This window comes from Lemur catta, chromosome 14 (assembly GCF_020740605.2).
Source record: "Lemur catta isolate mLemCat1 chromosome 14, mLemCat1.pri, whole genome shotgun sequence".
In the NCBI taxonomy this organism is placed as follows: Eukaryota; Metazoa; Chordata; class Mammalia; order Primates; family Lemuridae; genus Lemur; species Lemur catta.
The window spans coordinates 36,124,057-36,145,994 of NC_059141.1; the positions used below are offsets into that span (position 1 = coordinate 36,124,057).

The window sequence follows — 21,938 nt, forward strand, 5'->3', positions numbered from 1 at the left end:
GGATTACACAGCATTCCATCAAAGAAGGATTTGCCTAGCCTCTCAGTATATAAGAGGATCCCTGTTATACATGCCCATAGTACCCTCTGTTTCTCCTCACAGTGCTTATTACAATTTTACTTTTGTACTGAACTATGTGTTTATTTATTTAATGTCTGACACTTCACTAGTTTGTGACATCCATGAAGGCAGAGACCCTTCTGTTCATTCCAGCACATGAGTCCAATGTTCAACACATAATAGATACTTTATAAATATTCATTCATGGAATGAATGGATAAATGAAAGCTAAAAAATATCAGAACCATCCAACTCAAGTAGAAAATATATCAATGAAATTTATATTAAGTAGAAAAATATATTGACAAAATTCTACCATTTCCTCTTTTATAACTCAAAGAGCATCCAACTCTTCAAGGGGAGGCAGAACAGAGTATTATTTAGTCTACACTTAGAAACATCTGTACATTTTATATTTGTGTTAGTTGAAGAAAAATATTCTGATAATAATATTCTCACAGCCTCTAGACTTTTATCTTAGTATAGATAGTACAGTTAAAAGAATATTAAACTTTGAGCCAGAAAAATTCACTATTCTATTGCCAGTACTTTTACTCATTACCTGTTTTACAGGGACCATGCATTTACCTCAATCTGAGATGCCATGCCAGTAAACTGGGAAAATAATTTAGTTCCTAAAGTACTCTACAAACAGATCATTGTTTGCAATTAATCTGAAGATTTTGAAAAGGCAACCTGATATGAGGGCTGAAAATTTTTACATTGCTTTTGGTTCTTAGTATCAGAAATGTCACTTTACTCAAGATGGATTAAAGACTTAAATGTGAGGCCTGAAACCATAAAAATTTTAGAAGAAAACTTAGGAAAATCTCTTCTGGACATTGGCCTAGGTAAAGAATTCATGAATAAGTCCCCAAAAGCAAATACAGCAACAACAAAAATAAATAAATGGGACTTAATGAAACTAAAAAGTTTCAGCACAGTGAAAGAATCAATCAACAGAGTAAGTGACAACCTACAGAGTGAGAGAATATATTCACAAACTATACATCTGACTAATATACAGGATCTACAAGGAAATATAATATAAAGGACTAATATAAAGGACTAATATACAGAATCTACAAGGAAATAAAAAAAAACAGCAAGAAAAAACCAAATAACCCCATTAAAAAGTGGACAAAATACATGAACAGACATTTTTCAAAAGAAGATAGACAAATGGCCAAGAAACATATGAAAAAATGCTCGACAACACTAATCAGGTATATGCAAATTAAAAACCACAATGACATATCATTTTACCCAGGTCAGAATGGCCATTATTAAAAAGTCAAAAAACAACAGATGTTGGCTCAGATGTAGCGAAAAAAGAATGCGTATACATTGCTGGTGGAAATGTAAATTAGTACAACCTATATGGAAAACAGAATGGAGATTCCTCAAAGAGCTAAAAGTAGATCTACCAGTTAATCCAGCAATCCCATTACTGGTTATATACCCAAAGGAAAAGAAGTCATTATACAAAAAAGACACCTGAAGTTGTATGTTTATCATAGCACAATTCATAACTGCAAAGACATGGAATCAACCTAAGTGCCCATCAACTGAAGAGCTGATAAAGAAAATGTGGTGTGTGTGTGTGTGTGTGTGTGTGTGTGTGCGCGCGTGTGTGTGTAATGGAGTACTACTCAACCATAAAAAGGAATGAAATAACGTCTTTTGCAACAACAACTTGGGTGGAACTAGAAGCCATTATCCTCAGTGAGTTATTTCAGAAACAAAAAAACAAATACCCCAAATTCTCACTTATACCATGGGAGCTAACCAATGGGTACACAAGGTTATACAGAGTGGCTAAACAGACATGGGGACTCAGAAGGGAGGAAGGTGGAAGGAGGGTGGGGGATGAAAAAGTACCTATTTGGTACAATATGAACTATTTGAGTAACAGGTACACTAAAAGCCCTGACTTCACCACTATACAATTCATCCATGTAACTAAAAATCACTTGTATCCCCAAATCTATCCAAAAGAAAATAAATAAAAGCAAAAAAGAACTGTCATGTTAATTGTTCATTTTACTAGCATGTATTACATGTAAAATTTTCCAGGTGTTATACTGAGTGCTGGGTATACAGAAATATACAACATATTTCTTAATACTATTCACATAATTTCTTTTAAATATATCACAATTACTTAAAATATAAGGGATCAGGAGGTTGGGGGGAGGGTAAACTCACAACTAATGGACATGGTGAGCATTACAGAGGGGAAGGGCATGCCTCTAAACCTCGCTTGGGTGAGGCAAAGACATAAAATGTAACCAAAAGGTTTGTACCCTCATAATATCCTGAAATAAAAAAAAATAAAATAAAATAAGATATAAAACTGAAATATAATCAATGATGTCATTTTTGTTATATTTAGTTACTAAATGTGTTTTGTGAATAAAACTGGATGTTGAGTGCAGATGCTAATGTAGTACTACATGCCAATTAGACATAATTATGTATATGTGAATATATATAGTAACTGATATTTGTTCAGAATTTTCTAGTTTAAAAGCTGCTTTTATGTATGTAATCTCATTTAATCATCACATCAATACTATAAAGAAGTTATGACCACTTTCATTTTACTGAAATTTACAGAATTTTATAGAAAATTTTTTTGCTTTCACCAAAGCATGTTATAAAAAAGGAACATTTTCTTAATGAAGCACTTTTTTAAAACATGATTGTACACACACCAGACCAGTTTTTGTTTTTGTTTCTGTTTTTGGTTTTGTTTTCATTAAATAATAGTAAATTAATAAAGATAAATATATATGAATATTTAATATTTAAATGCTGAGTTAAAGTGAAATAATTCTCACTTTTCTCTGTTCTCATAGCACGTTATAAGTGCCATTCTCACCACTTTCACAGTGAATTTTATATAATTATTTGCATTTATACCTCTGCTATCTAATGTAAGTTCTAAAGGGCAAAAATGTACTTTGTTCACATTAATACTTCAGTGTAGAACTGAATGTTCCTCTCCGTAAATATTAACTAAATGTTTTGAATAGTATTATTTTTTTCTTACTCCCATATTAGAAAGAACATTCTAATACATAAAAATACAAAATAATTATGTTATAAATTTGATTTGAATCAGCCATATATGCTTTTATTCATTCTTTTACTCACCCACATTTATTACTGACTTTGAGCGGGGCAGCATTTTAGGGGCTGGGGCCACACTGAAGGACAAGAGTAATGTGCTCTTTGATCTCCTGCCACTTGAGCTCAGGTGGAAAAGTAGATAGTAAACAATAATTACCTTTTAAAAAATTACTACAGTGATAACCTCGAGTAAAAAGGAAAGATGTATTGCATAATTAGGGCAAATAGCAGGGCTTTCAACCTGCCCTAACCTGCTTTCAGGTCTTCTTACTTTCAATCAGATATCACTCTCAACGCTTCTCCATGCTGCAGCCAGAGCAATCTTTCGGCAACACATATCAGATAAATTGCCACTTCAAGCTCTTTGGTGACTTTCCTAGTTCTTTTGGGACAAAGCCAAAATAACTTAATATGTCCTACAAAGTCCTCATTGTCTGTCTCCTGTCTACCTTTCCTATCACCTTCCCTTTCTTCCTCCCACCCTGCCCTGTCTACACTAAAACGGTCCTGTTCCCTCCTGCCACTGGGCCTTTGCATATGCCGTTTCCTCTATCTGGAATGCACTTCTTTCATCTATTCATTCAGTTATCATCCAGGTTTCAAATTAAGTATCATTTCTCAGAGAAAACTTCTCTGACTCCCAGACTAGTGCAGGTCCCAGATATACACCCTCACAAAGTACATTGTACTTTCCCATTAAAACATTCACCTCCATTTTAATTATATATGTGCTTATATGTTTGAATAATATCCATCTTCTTCCTCTAGACTGCAAGCTACATGACGCCAAGGACTATGTCTAGGAAAGTGCTAGACATACATTATAAATAAATTTTTGCTGAATGAATTTATTTATACATATCATACATCCCTGTAACCATTCATTCATTTAGGAAGTGCTATTCTGTTCCTTTGGAGAGTAGAGAAGGACCTTTGGACTCAGTGCATTTCCAAACAAATCATCATCAGATTATATTTCTAAAAGGCAACGTGTTTTTCACTCACAACTGTGTTTTTGAAAAACCAAAGGGATTTTATTTTAAGAGATTCTCTTCTCTCTGAAATTAGAGCATCTGGTGATGCCTTATATACCAGGGCTGGGCATACATTTATAGTAATTTATTAAATTATACATTTAGGTTTAAATTACTTTCTCTATATATGCATTTTTTTTCCTTAAAGTTTAAAGGGAAAGAGTGGTCTTAATAAAAGGTTTCAGAAATAGTTGAAATCCTTCCTGCGAAACCAAAAGTTGATTGCCAAGCTTAATCCTCAATAAGGTAGTAAAGTCCATGTAAGTAATTGCAGTGAGCTATAATATGGGTAGAGAAGGAAAACTGAATCCAACTTAAGTGAATAGGCCATGAATTCTCATCAGTCTATAAAACAGCACTGCAATTTGTATAAAGTAGAATCTCATAAATAAGTAATGGAGCATTAAAAGATACAGCTAGATGAATGTAGCAGGGGTTTGTGAGGCAAAAATAGTTGGTATTTCTTCCTGTACAAATATTAAATAATTTAAATGGAGTATATATTTTAAATGGGTAAATGGAAAACACAATTTCAAATATGTGACGCAACAGGCTGGTAGCATACTTGTTATACTTTTCTTTTTTTCTTTTCCTTTTTTTTTTATTTCAGCTTATTATGGGGGTACAAAAGTTCAGGTTATATATATGTTGCCCATGCCTCCCTCATCCCCCCGAGACAGAGCTTCAAGTGTGTCCATTCCCCAGACAGTGCTCATTGCACTCATCATGTAGGTATACACCCATCCCCTCCCCTCACCCCCCATCCTCCTGAGTCATATACTTTTCTTCCATGCAATCTTTACACCTGGGAAAGTCCTTCATTACTGTTGCTCTGTTTCATGGGTGGGCAAATAGACGTAATATTTAGTCCTGTACCAACTGTAAATTTCAGTTGTTCTTTGCATTAACACTACTTTTTAAATCAACTCTATGAGTACTATTCTACATGCTGAAATTTTAAAAGTAGATAGATATCTAATGTCAAAACTTTTTCATTATTTATCAAGAGAACTTATTTATGTGTGAATATGCTTGTGAGGTAAGCCAAATATGTATGTTTAGATGTTGACATATATTATACATCTTTTCTTTCTACAGCATTTATGAATCTTCAGTGTAAAACTTTACTTTTAGATAATTTATTTCATTAAAGTTAGTTTACTTTAGCATTTTATAAGAACCAAGCATTGGGCTAGGCAATAAGATTTCCAAGGTCAATATGGCACAGTCTCTGACTTCAAGACATTGGGATAAATAGTCAACAAATATACTTTAGTAAGTACCATCAAAAAGTTGTGCACAGTATAATATGGGAGCATGAGCAGGGAACACCTGGAACATAGAAAAGTTCATAAAAGGTTTTCTGGAAAAAGTTATGTATGACTAGAATTTTCAAGGAGGAGTGTTGTTATCTAAATAAAAAATGGAGAAAGAAAATCAAGGTACGGGGCTTCAGCAGAGGCAAAGAGACATGGGAGAGTCCTGAGAACATATATTACAAGCAGGTTAGTATGACTGTAGGTAAAGATGTCAAAGTAGTCATGGGAGGTGGGAGGGAAGTCTTGTTTGCTGCATGGGGAATAAGGACTATATTCCAGACTCAAATTATGCTTGTTAGGGACATCATTCCAGCAATCACATTGCAAATAATTATGAAGTGTCAAGACTAGTATCAGGATAACCAATGAATAAGCACCTGTAACAATAGTTCAGGTAAGAAATAATGAGACCCTTACTATGCTTGTTATGGAGAGAATGTGGGAACAATTTGCAACATGTAAAATTATGAAAATTGGTGATTGATTGGATGTGGAGAGCAAGGGAGAAAGAGGGGACTTAAATGGTTCCTCAGAATTTGGCTTGGGGGGGTGATGAATTGATGGACAGAATTCAGGAGAAGGAGCCTTATTTTCACCTTTGCCAGACAATTCTTACACACATTGAAGTTAAGATGCCTGCAAGACATTCGGGCAGGTTTGTTTTACAGATAAATGTCTATATGAGGCTGTAGCTTCAAGGAGCTGAATGGAAATCAACATCACAATGTAATTAAAGCTGAGGGTTTTAATGTGAGTGGGATTTTCCAAAAAGAATGTATAGAGCCAGAAGAGCAACACAGAAAATACGTCCAAAATCCAAAGTTTAAGGGGCAAACTGATAAGGGAAAGGCAGAAAGAATCAGACATGTTTAAACAGGAGAACCAGCAGCAAGCAGGCACTAGAGTCTCGAGAAGGAAGGAGAGAGATCCATTTCAAATACAGCTATGGCCGGGCGCGGTGGCTCACGCCTATAATCCTAGCACTCTGGGAGGCCAAGGTGGGCGGATCGTTGGAGCTCAGGAGTTCGAGACCAGCCTGAGCAAGAGCAAGACCCCGTCTCTACTAAAAATAGAAATAAATTATATGGACAGCTAAAAATATATATAGAAAAAATTAGCCGGGCATGGTAGTGCATGCCTGTAGCCCCAGCTACTCGGGAGGCTGAGGCAGAAGGATCGCTGGAGCCCAGGAGTTTGAGGTTGCTGTGAGCTAGGCTGATGCCACAGCACTCTAGCCCGGGCAACAGAGTGAGACTCTGTCTCCAAAAAAAAAAAAAAAAAAAAAAAAGATAACATTTAGCAATAAAGGGGTCATTGGTGACCATGAAGTTGGTGACAGATATCATTTATTATATAACTGGGATTGTACAACTAAGAATATTTATACACAAAAAAAATACATACAGATGCATTTTTTCTAATATCTGATAGTAAGACATGTGAACTAAAATAAAATCTTAAGCCCTCTGGCTGACTAAATGGACCCCTCTTGGCCAAGGGGACCCCAGAACACCCTACAGCTGAGTTGCTGGCCCTGAGAAGGGAGGTCAGACACACCTCGTCATGCCCTCCTCTCTTTCTGGAGATTTCTGGTGTAATTCCTGTCTCCATGAATTTGTAAAACAAAACTGTAACCTAGCTATTGGAGGCACATTTTCTCAGGACCTTTTGAGGCCATGTGCTCCAGGCTGGTCACACACATTTGGCTCAGAATAAATCTCTTTAAATTATTATACAGAGTTTGGCTCTGTTTCCTTTAACAGACTAAAAATTGCTGAAATAGTAGGACCTGAATAAATAATGTAAAAATAAATCCATAAAATTTTCTAATCTATTTATGAACTGCCATGCTAATTGAAGTTTCAAAAATAGTCACAAACAATAGGCACATCTCTGTTATAAATATTTTTAGGTAGCAGCATTAAAATAGACATCACCAATTTTTCAAATTGTGTGGGCTTTTTTCTCTACCCGAGTGAGTACAGTGTTTGCATTATATAGTTTGGCTTGACAAGAGAACCCATAAAATTCCCCACTTGCAGCCCACTTAAAAAAGAAGTATTAGAATTTTAGGCACTGTTGAATGTCATGCTGAGCTACAAAAGATAAGAAATCACTATAAAGCTCCCCACCTTCATTTCATTTTTAGAACCCCACACAGGGAGATGACAACTACATTAGTCAGAGACAGACCACTGAGGTTCAGATTTATTTTGTTTAATATTAAATTGTATAGTTGAAGGAAACATCAGTTTCTTTTTCAAATGACACCATCACTACCCTTCTAAACACTGCAGTTTACTAATGATTTTAAAACTGCTTTAAGGGTTTAAAACTGAACCACTGCTGATACTATTAATACAGCTCAGCTAAGATTTAGCATGCAGATCTCATACTGGGCATGTATTTGTGTTTCAGGTTAAATAAATTCAATCTTTTGTTTTAGAACAGGAAGAACACATTGTTGACTCAGGGTTCTATTTTTGTTACCCAGAGCTAAAAGAAGTCAGTTCAAACAGAAGGATACCTACAAGGCATTAAATGGAAGTTTGCTGGGAAGTTGCTTCCTCTATATTGCATACAATGCTAAGAATCTTATTTAAACTTAACAGGCAGAATTGTTTCCAGGTATGCCTTCTCTGATGCATTTGTGCACGCATTTTTGCCCAAGATTACTCTGACAAACAGAGATGAAGAATTCAGTCCTTATTCTGGAGAATTCTGGCCCTTTACAAATTTTTCAAGGAGATGCTCCCTTGAAGGCTAGACACCTCTGACAGAGGCTCAAAGGCTTCCTCTCTTCACTTCTGTCCCCCCAATCTCCACCCACTCTGCAAATCCACACACAGAGATGCTGAAGCCCCTAGGTGGCAAGTGTGCCAAAGTAAAAAGACCACTTCACTTTCCATTATGCCCAATTCTGTTATACAAGCACAAAGAAGTTCTCTTTGTTAACCTGTATTTTACCATTTATTGAGATAAATCTTTCTTTAACTTCTTCTCACAACCCAATTGAGTCCATAGGACATTAGTTGAGGAAACAAATGAAAATGCCAGACAGCATATTGAACTAGGCATCATGATTCTCTACTTCTGAAGACACAGGCTTTATAATGAGACCAATCTCATACACCTTACTCTTACACATTAGGATCAATTATTGCCAGAAAGTCCTTCAGTTTGGTTTCAGGCAAAAATAGAATTCTGGGAAGCACATCCAAGTGTATTGCTGGAATTATGTCATTTTTTATGAATACATAATATGTGTACATATCTATGGGATCCACATGATGTTTTGTTACATACATTGAATGTGTAATGATCAAGTCAGGGTATGTGAACTGTCCATAATCTCAGGTATTTATCGTTTCTATATGTTGGGAAACATTTCAAGTCCTCTCTTCTAGCTATTTAAAAATATATAACATATTATTGTTAACTATAGTCTAATTCTGCTATTGAACATTAGAACTTATTCCTTCTACCTAACTATATGTTTGTACCCATTAACCAACTTCCCTTCTATAGTATAGTAGTTAGATTATTCAAATTTGAGAGTGATTCAAATACGAACTTCAAAAAGCACTTAGTTCATGGCACATTGTAAGACTTCAAAACTGGTAGCCATTACTATTAATTTTTTAGTACAGCTGTCAGCTGATCCAACATTCCTCTTTCAATTCAAGCTCCACATATTCTGCTAGCTGAACTTAATTTTAAGAGAAATAAACAAAAATACAAAAACTAGGTTTGTAACCATAAACTCAATTTTGATAATTTCAAATATTTTAAATTTCCCTTTAATTTCCAAAATAGCCTGCAAATGTGAAAATATATATATTCATATACTATACATAGATTTGTATATTTGTTATGACCAAAGTCCTGGCCTTGGCTAATACTCTTAGAAAGAAAAACTGTTGTTTACAAATTGACTATGTTTGTGTTTGTAGTGATGCTACAAAAAAGAATTATTTATCAACTTAAATAAGATTTTATACTTTATTAAGAACAGTTACTACATAAAAATGTTCTCTAAATAAGGCAGGAGACTGGGAAATGTACTAGTGCAAATGACTTATAGCTCAAAAAATAATAAACAGTTGGTTGCATTTAATTCACAGTATTGTTAAAACTATTAGTTTCCCTAATACTGTAGATAGCCATACTTTATAAATTATTTAATGATTTAACATAATTATAATAGCTAATAAAAATTAAATGCATATTATTTTCACATATTGTGGTAAACATTTACATATATTGCATGTATGTATTGATCTGGCCAATCACTATATGAGGTTTATTCTATTATTGTCCATATTTTACAAATAAAGAAGTCAATGCCCAGAGAGGCTAAATGAGTTATCCACAATCACATTAGTCATTTTTGTAAGTTAGATTTGAACTCAGGTACTTTGATTCCAGAGCACGTTTTAACCCATTCCTTAAGTTTTGCATATTGCTGGGATACTGGGTCTGCATTCATGGAATCATATGATCTAGTGACAGGATGAACCTCGTGACCAGGGCATGGTGTTCTCATCACAATACATTAATAAGAAGTGAAAGCTGGCAAGTAAGCTGAGAAGTCTGGGATTCTGGTGTAGTGAATACACAAGTCATGGTCCAGTAAGAAACAAGTTAAAAGAAAGTAGATGGAGAGCTGGGCTCAGATTTAGGAGATGGCCTGAGTCAGTCTATCTGAAGGTTGAATGGTCCTTCACAGAGGTTATGTCATGCTCTGCTGTTGTATATTCCACATCATAGCATATGCCTAGTCCTTTGAACAGAGAGTTCCAAGGGATAAAGACCAGAGCTGCAGATTTAATCAGTATATAACTGCACAGAAACATTTTGGGGCTTCTGCTGGCATCTGCTCACCCAGGAATTTGGGATCATCTGAGAGTTCTGCAGCTGGTATGAGGCCTCTTATTTCTGGGATATTTCATGAAGCCCCATATGAACTCAACATGTTTCTAATCAGTTTTTAAGAACCTCTCAAAATAAATCTTCTATTATTGTCAGACCATTAACTTACAGTCCTCAAATTGCCTCTTCAGGTGAATTTTATCTTGTATCACATCTTTTTGCCTGGTATCTCTATTTCCTTTTTTTTTCAACCCTGATTTTACTAATATGTCAAAAAGTACTAGGAATAATCTTTTCCCATGAACCCTGACCTGGCCAGCACAGTCCATTGTAATGTTTCTCATTCTTTTCAATAAATAATTTTTTCACCCATTTAACACTTGACACATAGTATATTCTTAAAATGTTTACTAGGTTTTATTCTGCATGCATTTTTTTCTCCCCTACTCTACTGTTACAGCAAGTACTTTGAGAATATTGATAAGATTTTCAAGTCTAAATGTGATATACTGTACACTTGGGCATAAAGTGTGGAATGATAGACAATGGATACTCGGAGGATGGGAGGTAGTGGGATGGGTAATGAGAAATTATGAAATGAGTATAATGTATGTTATTCTAATGGGTACCCTAAAAGCCCTGACTTCACCACTATGCAATGGATGCATGTAACACAATTACATTTGTACCTGATACAATTTAGACAAATAAATAAATGAATGAGTAAAAGTGGTACACTATACTTTGTGAATAGTCAGATTTACATTAAAAACTTGCTGGTTGGTAGTTTATTTTTCAATGCACTGGACAAAACATTTTGCTATGTATAATCCTTAAATATTGCTTCAAAAGTATTCCTTAGTTACTGTAACATTACCTTTAAAAAGTAAACAAAAAGATTCCTTCAGTATTTGAAGCCAAACATTAGATTATTCATATTAAAATATCATTAAAACATAAACACAAAGTTGATAGCTTGAATTCAATAAAGTAATTAACCATACATATCTTGGTTTTAAGTGTGTCCTAATAGTTTCTGATGACAATTAAAATTAAATTTTACAAGTGGAGCATGAATCATTTAGTGAAATTAATGTATTATATAATTATCATTAAGTAGCAACAGGAGACCATTATGATGCACCAAAATTCCATCCTATGAACATTACAACTTCTTTAAAACTGTGCAGAATCAGTTGGATGCAGTCTGCTGCAGATATTTTCCTCTTCCTTTGTACTTTCAAAATCATTTTAGTTTTTATGAAAACATGTTATTGCCTAAAGACCAGGACAATTACACTGTACCAAATTATGAGTGCTAAGGTCCACATTTCAATTTCTAAATCTGAAATAAATTATGGAGACCATTTCTCATCAAATTTAAGAACTAGGAGACAAGAAAAACGTTAATGCAACAATTCCTTCAGGGACAAAGAATCACTAGGAAAAGGGGCAAAAATAAGAAAAAGGGAAAGAAAATTAACTAAAAACTAATCATCAGGTTGATATTTGTTTATGCGTTACTAGTTGTATATTCCATATGGGCTTTATGTCTCCAGTACTGAACAAATTAAGGAAATGGGAAAGATCATTTTTGTGATGATTTCAATACCTGTTTGTCTTATCTAAATAGTCGATAGATATGATTAAATAAATTTTTCAGTTTTCAGCAATGTGGTATTGTAGAGTGACAACTGTAATGTAATTTGGTTATTGCTATGGTTAGACTATTACATTAGTTTAAACCTCTTATGCTTGGGCTATTACAATTGCCTCCTATTTCAGCTTTCTGGATTTAGCCTCTTCCATTATAATCTTCTCAGGAAGGAGTAACCTTTATAATGTGAGGTTAAGATTTCTCTATCACCTTCTATGATATGGTATAGAAAAATTTTATGATATGTAAGAGTTGTAATTATGTGTCGCACTCATTTCTCTGTGCCTGTACTTAAAAAATTACCTTTGCCTAGACAGCTCCCAATCCCTCTCAACTTACATTTTACCAGTATTCATCCTTCATGGGTCAACTGTGCCATTACTTCCTTTTCTATGTTTTCTGCACATGTCCCTATTATAGACTTTATCATTATAGACTTTATCATCTCATTTGCTTGGTGTAGCAGAAATTGTCGGAGTCCTATACATGTCCCTCAGAGCATTTGGTGTGCTCTGGCCAACTTCCATCTGCTAGTATCTACATACGGACTCAACGCAGTTATATCAGAATCTGCAGAGGGAATTTGGCTACTTGCTTGCACTGGAGGCAAGAACTGCCCAACATTTGCCATCCCGCCTGCCCCAGTATAGCATCCAATAACTCTCAGAATTTAGCATATAGGTTTTTCAGTTCCATCATTTCTTGAGAGGAATAATTCTGATGCATGAATTTGTACCTTTTCCTAGAATTTGCCCTTGGGATTACGCTCCAGTTTTCTTTGTGATAGCTGGTTTCATAGAAATGCCGTCATTGACAACCTTCTTTTCTTTACATCATTTTCTCACTTCCCTATTAGTGTCACCTGAATTTCTCAAACAAACTATTTATACTTGAATATATTGTCTCCAGGTTTTTTCTTGGAGAAGCCACAATAAGATATTTGACACCACAAGTACTGGGTGGGGGATGGCGGCTGGAGCCTTCAGATGGGATTCTGCGGTTGAATCACTTGCTGGGCAGTTGGCATCAAGCCCTCCTGACATGTTGTAACTTCACAGTGACTAAGATTATCCCCTGTGGTGAACTGGAATGGCATAGAGGTATATGGGGATGTATGCCCTATGCAATTTCTTCAGTATTTGAGAGAGATGGTGACAATGATACTATAATAACTGTGGAGTTAGTACTGTAAGTATTGTCAGTGCTCTGAAGGAAAAAAAAATGACAGGTTCAAACTAGTTAATCAAAATCTCAGGATATGGTGCGAAAGTCATAAAATCTGTATGATGGCATTTAAAGAAACTCTCTTCTTTTGTAGCCACATTAGACTGAACTAAAAACCAGACCCTGTGTTAGATTGTAAGAGTGGCAGAACTGCAGAGAAGGCTTAAGGGCCTTAGCAGGGAAGGAGTGTGCCCCTGAAACCTGGATCTGGGACACTGGGGTGCCTCATTCCTCCCTACTAAAGAAAGATTCATTTGTTGCCAGGAGACTGCAGAGGTAAATGCTTCAAAATATGCATGTCTTCCTAAAAATTTTTCCTCTCTGTGGCTTATAGACCATTAATTAACTATGTTTAAGACCAAGCATAGCCCAGTTGAGGAAGTAGTGTCTCTACTTTGAGAATAAAGGGATTATTCATCAAATGAACTGCAGAAACTGGCTAATATGTCCAGGCAGGTCACAGGAGAACATGCCTAGAAATAAATCTTCAGAATGATGGACAAGGGGCATGTGGGAAATATAGGACACACAGTAGATGCTAAATATATATTTACATAATAAAATGAATTCACACCTAAATATATGTATTTTGAAGGATGAATGTCTACATCTATGCCTAATTAGTATATCTAATTACATATTTCTCTGAAATATTTTAATTCCAGAAAATGAAAATTTATATTATACATAAGAAAAGAATAATCTCACATTAATCAATATTTAAAGTACACAATGATCATAAAATGTAAATTTGTATCCTTAATAAGTTAAGTCCAAATGTACAGGATATCACTTATGAAAAAAAAAAATCTTGAAAAGTATCCAGAACAGTCATTTAACAGATTACATCAGCTGCATCTCTTTTCAAAATTAAGATGTAAGAAGTATTTGCACTTTTAATAAATACACTTAAGATATATATATAAATATTCCACTTACCCTTACTTGACCCACAAAGGCATTGGCTTCTTCCTCTACCACAGATAAATTTCTAGGTAGATAGGGATCAAACACTGGAGCATTGTCATTGACATCTGTCACCACCACATTTACTGTGGCAGTTGAAGTCTTAAAAGAAAAAAAGGAATTAAATGTGAGAAGAGCTGTTTTTATTTTGAATTCAGTTAAATGGTCATCCTGGTATTTGTCTATCTGAAAAGTGTTTCATTCTTATTCCTAGTCCTTAGCTTTCTAAAATATAAAAAAAAAATTAAAAAGAAGCTTGCAATTTTCACACACCTCAAAAAACAGATGAAAAAAGCAAATGATGATATTAAAGGGCAAACATCTTCTTGAAAATGTCAAGTATTTCCTGGAGGATTACTCTCAGAAAATGATTTTACCTTTATCTTGTTCACATTTTATGAGTAGCAAGCTTTTGTTTATACACACATGCACTCCTTTATCTCTGAAATGTGCCTTTTCTGTAGTTTTCATCGCTTATATTTCTTACTGTTTAGAAATAAAACTAATACATTATAAAATAGCATGACATATCAAATGGGTATTTTAAGGTGAGCTAATGCTATCATAAAATACTACACCTTAGTAATTTTTTAGGTTTGCATCTAAACCAAGAGTATGAACACCATGCAGTAGCAATGAAATGGTTATCTTATGAGCATATAGTCTATGGAAATGGTAAGCAGGTAAATCTCATCCGTAGTATGTGCTACCTAGTTAAAAGGTAAATCCCTGGCCTGCTGCAACTACAAAATATTATGTAGGTCAATGACTTTTTGCACAATCAAGGAACATCTTTGTATGTAACTCAAGCTGGAAAGTTCTCTCTCTAATCAAAACCTGAGAACAGCACATGACCCACAGTGTGGGGCAGATCACAGAAGGCTAAGAGCAAAGGCACAGAAAGAACCCTAACCTGGAAAGTAAAACATACAATATGCTATTAAAATATTTAGTAATGTGTAAATAAAAAGTAGGAGGGAAAAGCAGGATGAAACTGCCAAGAGAGAATCATTCAACTGTTCTTTAAAAAAATACAGACACAATTTCTATTAATTTGCAAGTGATTTGTAGTGAGAAGCTAAAAAACTAAGCATACAGAAGTGAGTAAGAGTGAGTGAGGCTGAAGCAGTTCTGCAGCAGTCATGGGGCTGAGGAGTCTAGTAATCAAGTGATATCCTAGCTGCCAAGGAAGGGAGGTCGTGGTAAATACCTCATGCTTTCTGTTGGGATCACTAAAGTTCTATACTACATGAGTAATGGTGCATGGGGATTTGATCAGACCTTATTCAGATTTAAATCCAACATTCAAACTCTAATTGGATTAAGGTGATCTGCCCCTATTTTAACAGAAGGAAATACAAATCCTCTTTTCAGTAACACAACTTTAATCCAAAGCCTCTATAATTTTTTTATACACAGTGTTCAGCAGTCATTAAAAAATTATGATGCATAGAAGGGAATCCTTGGGTATTGGCAATGACTTATTTTTTTATCTGTGTACTGGTATATTGGTGGGCTTATCCTTTGAAAATTCATATAGTTATTCATACAGGATTTTGTACGTATTTTTATATTTAAAGTTCAAGATAAAACTTTTATTTAAAGATGAGTACAATGATGGCCAGAACAGAATTATATAGCCAAAGTCTAGACACAACCCAAATTTCCATTGACAGTAGATGGTTACATGGATTGTGTTTTATGCACTCAATGGAGTCATATAAAGTACTAAAAATGTACAAACTACTGCTACAAGTAATCTATATGGATGAATTTCCTGAACATAAGGTTCAGTGAAAAAAGTCAGATACGAAAGAGTACATATTCTTTTATTCCACTTATATAAATTTCAAAACGCACATAATCTATAAAGGGTGATAAAAGTTAGAATGGGTCACTTTGTGGAAGAAAATAGAATAGGGTCAGAGATAATCATAAGACTGGGTTTCTAGAGTGATGATTAATTTCCATTTCCTCTTATAAGTAATGGTTATATAGGTATGTTCACTATGTAAAACTTCATTAATCTATACAATTATGGTTTGTGCACTCTTCTGCATGTTTTATTTCCATGAAATCATTTAATTTAAAAGATACATACATGCAAACGTATACAAGTGTGTAGATGTACGTAAATATGTATAAAGAAATTCTAATGCTATTCAATTAGATGGAATCCAGATGAATTTATCTTTCCCTTGTACTTTTATATATTTTCCAAATATTCTCCAAGAATGCTATCTTGTTTTTATAACAAAAAGTATTTTTAAAAATTTATTTCCTTAAAATTTGCATTCAAGTTGAAACCAGTAAAGAAGATGTGTTTTTACAGTTGCAGTAGTTCCCAATTTGCTGGAGATTGAATAAGACATTAAAATTGACAGCTTGTAGCCAAAATCTAAGAGTAGCCACACTAGAGTTTGCTGGCTTCTCTTCAAACTGCCTGACATCCCTTCCTGTCAGACTATCTGTATTTCTCTATCAATCCACTGTAATGTTTTTCTAATCCTATTCTTTAAAATTCTCATTCTTGATACTATGAAGAAGAATGTTTTCAGTGTTTTCTGAGTCCTCGACCAAAGATTGTGACTTGTAACCGTGTAATATAGGACAGAACTGGATCACTAAGTAAACTAAGAAGTTCAAACACAGGTCCATCATTTTATGGTAATAGGAGCTGATAAGCATGGATCATGTAGGCATCTTTCTTCATTTCTTAATGAATTTCACATAAAATGAAAAAAATCTACGTCTCTGACAGAAATATACAGTAACAAATATACCTACAATAATTTCCTGCTTATATATTTCTTGAAAAGTTGTCTAAAGAACACTTGCATCAGAAGCACTTTGGTAATGAATAGAAATTAAGTCTGTTGACTTTATTGTTTTGAATCAATGGAAATAATTATAGATTGATTAACTATGAAACATGATCATGTAAAATTTTTTGGATTGGTTCAGAAGGCTGGCAACAATATACTTTGGTATGGATCCACAGGGGGTAGGCACACCCTATAAAATATTTATGTCTCTTATTAAGGACAGATTCTTTAGTTGTTTAAGTTTAAATACTAGTAAATGAACACGGACTATTTTAATTAAAGTAAGAGAATTGGATAATATGTCAGCCAACACATTTTCACAACAATTAATTTTTAAAAGTAAATTTATATTATGCCAATTAAATTAAAAAGTTATCAAACTAATAAACCTAATAAACCAAAAGTTACCTATTTTCTTTCAAGAGAATTTATTTACAATTCCATTGGCTGGAAATACTTGCACTTTATTACTAAACACCATAACTGATCATTTTTGTGGCAATTACATATTTAAGTATGTTAGATTTTATTTTGTTTTAAATCACAGAGAAGTTCTTAAAATATATATTCTGTTCTGAAAAATGCAAGTAGATATCTCTGTTGCAGCAGACAAGTTGTTATTTTTATAAATTGGTATGGCTCTGAAATAAAGGATGCTAATACAGCATCTTTGGTCTGGTATAGCATTAAAAAATGTAATCTGTAAAGTTATACTCAAACAATGTACATTCATCTATACAAAGCATTTTTTAATTCATGAGAACATACTTTAATTAAGATTATTTTATAATCTTTATTTTATATTAAGGACTTTGTTGAGCCTATCAAGCTAATTTTTTTAAATTATTGGAAACTGGGTTTACAAGGAGAAAATAATTAAGATGCTCAAATCTATTCATTCAGGAAGTATTTTTATATATACTACAATATAATATATATAATAATAGTATATATATTTAAACATTTGTATATTTAAATATATACTTTTTTATATTACATATATTATAAAATTTGTACATATAAAGTTTAAACATTTAAATCTAGAATTTATTCTACAACCATCTGTTTTTTTGTTCTAAATTCTTATTAAACCAACTATATTGAAATTCAAAGTTCTTTAAACTTCACAAATTATCTTATGCACATATTTTTGCTTTTGCTAATGTTTCCTGAGTTTTGATTATAAAGGTAAATGCCCAACTTTTAAATGTTATTTGTTTGTTTATATCATCACGTTTAAAAGAAATTTAGGAAATAATATTACCTCAAGGCCAAAACAAAGATGCTAAGTTTACTAGCAGTCTGAAGTTGTAAAACATTACAAGTGTTCACTGTGAAAGCCATAATCAAGTAATTCAAGCCAGTAATTTAAGAGCATTTTGTAGGAATCAAAACCATGATAAAATCAAGTTACCTATCACGTCTATTAAGGAGGAAAACAATATTGCTGAACACATGGAATCTGGTCAGAAATATCCACACTACAGAACACCTTCATATTTAAAAAAAAATTCTAATCACTATGTATATTTTTATATATATATATATGTGTGTGTGTATATATATTTATATATATATATATATATAAATATATATACACACACATTACACTGTGTTATTGGTTGGTTAACAAAATCTCAATCCAAAATTCCTGTTTACTAGTTATCATTCAGCTTGGTGTGGTCACTTATGGATAATAAGATCTAAGAGGAAATCTGCTAGGTGAGATTTCTAGAAAAAACTTTGGTTCTCTGCTTTAAAACAGGGGGGTCAGACTCTTTTGGCATTCGTCTTTATACTTTGCTCCTTTGTGATGGACAGCTGATGCCTAGAGTTGCAGTAGCCGTCTTAAGATCATTAGGTAACAAAATTGGGATAAATATAAACACACTAAAAATGACAGAGCTGAAAATCTCCAGCAGGCACCTTCAAAGGTATTGTTGAACCCCTGCACCATCCCTTCCTTCACTGTCCACTTCTAGATTTTTTTTTCTTTTTTTAATTATCTTAATTTTTAAGTGTAAAGTTCAGTGGCAGTAAGTCCATTCATATTTTTCTGCAGCCATCATCACCATCAATCTCCAGAACTTTCATCTAGCAAAACGGAAACTCTATGCCCATTAAACAATAACTCCCCATTTCCCCTCTGCGCCCCCTGGAAACCACCATTCTCCTTCTAGTCCCTGTGATTTTGAGTATTCTAAGTACCTCAAGTAAGTAGAATCATACAGTACCTTATTGTATGTATACACTACATTTTGTTTGGTTGTTTTCACATTTTAGCTATTATGAATAATCCTGCTGTGAACGTGAGAGTACAAATACCTCTTTGGGACCCTGTTTTCGATCCCTTTGATATATATCCAGAAGTGTAATTGGTGGTTCATATGGTAATTTTATTTTTAATTTTTGAGAAAATGCCAGACTATTTTCCACAGCAGCTGTACCATTTTACATTCTCAACAACAGTGCATAAGGGTTCCAAATTTTCCACATCCTCAGCAACACATTATTCTCTCTCTTTTTTTTTGTTTTTGTTTTTGTTTGTTCTGTTTTTTGTTGGTATGTTTTTAATAAAAGCTACCCTATTAGATATGAGGTGGTACCACACTGTGGTTTTGATTTGCATTTCCTTAATGTGTAGTGATGCTGAGTATCTTTTAATACGTTTAGTGGCCATTTGTATATCTTCTTTGGAAAAATGTCTATTGAAATCCTTTGCCCATTTTTAAATCAGTTTGTTTACTACTGTTAAGTTTTAGGAGTTCTCTATATATTTTGGATATTAATCAATTAATGGGTATATGATTTGACAATATTTTCTCCCATTTGGTGCGCTGCCTTTTAATTCTGTGTTTTTGATGCTCCATTTTTAAAAAAATTTTATGAAGTCAAATTTATATAATTTTTTTCTTTTGTTGCCTGTGCATTTGGGATCATATTCAAGAAATCACTTTCAATCTAATGTCAAAAAGTTTTTTCCCTATGTTTTTTTTTTCTAGGAGTTTCATAGTTTTAGGTTTTAATTTTAGGTTATGGGTCACTGTTGAGTTAATTTTTGTTTTTGATGTAAGGTAAGGGTCTAACCTCATTCTTTTGCATGAACATATCCAGTTTTCTCACCACCATGTGTCAAAAATACTGTGTACCCCCAGTGAATGGTTACAGTTGCTATCTTGGAAACAATTTGACCAAAAAAGTGAGGGTTTATGTTTGGATTCTCTATTATATGACATTGATCTGTATTTCTGTCTTTTTGCCAGTACCACTCTCTGATTACTGTAGCTTTGCAGTAAGTTTGAAATCAGGATGTATGAGTTCACCAGCTTTTTATTATTTATTTATTTATGGCTATTTGGTGTCCCTTGAGATTCTATATAAATTTTAGGACGAGTTTTTCTATGTCTGCAAAAATCATCAGTGAGATTTTAATAGGAATTGGATTAAATCAGCAGATTGCTTGGGGAAGTATTGCCATTTTAATAATAATATTAGTATTTCAACCTATAAACATAGGGTGTCTTTCAATTTACTTAAGTTTTATTTAATTTCTTTCCAAAATGTTTTATAGTTTTCACTATACAGGTCTTTGATCTCCTTGGGTACATTAATTCCTTATTATTTTATTGTTTTTGATGCTATTGTAAATGTAATTGTTTTCTTTTTTGTATCCTATACTTTGCAGTATTTGTTAATTAGTCCTAACATTTGTGAGTGTGTATGTATGTGTGTGTGCATGTGTAAGGAATCTATAGAGTTCTCTTTATATAAGACCATATCATCTCTAAATAGAGATAACTTTTCTTCTTCCTTTCCAAATTGGATGCCTTTTATTTCTTTTTCCTAACTAATTGCTCTGGCTAGGACATCTGGTACTATTGTGAATAGAAGTGGTAAGTAAAAGCTGGCACCGTTGTCTTGCTCTGGATGTGAAAAAAATTATTAAAATCTAAAAAAAATATTATTTTATCTGTACTCATGATAGCTAAAGAAATAAACATTTATAATAATGAGATACAGATTTTTCAACTAGTATTGATAAAGTAAATTTAGTAAAGGAAGAAATATATTACAGTCAAGCCATATTTCTTCAATATTGTATACAAAAAAATTAACAATGACTAATATAATATGAGCTGTCTTCCCCCCATCCTTATTTTGGGGTGGTGGAGAAGGCGGTTTTTTGAACTCCTGACCTTGAGTGATCCTCCCGCCTCAGCCTCCCAGAGTGCTAGGATTACAGGTGCAGGCCACCTCGCCCAGCCTGAGAAGGTGGTTCTTCATGACAAAATTTTTAAGTTCATCCTGGCAATTTCTTTCACATAAATGGCTGATAATCATTTTGATTTAAGTAAATTCCATTCATCTGTGGTCTGTGTTTATTAAATATGTCTTGAAACCAATAATTATCATGGCTAAAATGTTAATTTTATCATAATTACATAAAAGACATAAGTTTAAATGTTTACATAAAAAAGTGCTATCAAGATGTGAGACTATTATTTATGTAATCACTTTTTTCTTCCAAAACTCACAGTATATGGCCACATATAAATGTATCCCTAAATTATATAAATCATAAAATTAACGGAAGAAACATTTGTTTATTTGAAATCTAAGTGCTTAGTTCTATATTGATATTCCTAATACAAACTTTAGAACATAAAACAAAATTTAATCAAATACATTAGAATTCTAAAGATGAATAAGACCTGATTGATTACAAGAATGAGAAAATGGGGACCTAGAAATTTTAAATGACCTGGCCAAGGAAAATTAAAATATACAAGTAAATTACTGAAAAATACCCTAAAGAGAACATAACCACTAATTTTAACCCAAAAAG

General features: G+C 33.4%; 1 protein-coding gene across 17 annotated transcripts in view; it reads right to left on the minus strand.

Annotated features, from left to right (window-relative positions):
- Positions 1-21,938, minus strand: part of PCDH15 (protocadherin related 15) — a 634,897-nt gene that overhangs the window by 181,979 nt on the left and 430,980 nt on the right. For all 17 annotated transcript variants that reach the window (XM_045568054.1, XM_045568051.1, XM_045568050.1 and 14 more), the window contains one exon: positions 14,241-14,369. In XM_045568054.1, coding sequence (XP_045424010.1) covers positions 14,241-14,369 — 129 coding nt within the window. The remainder of the gene's footprint in view (positions 1-14,240; positions 14,370-21,938) is intronic.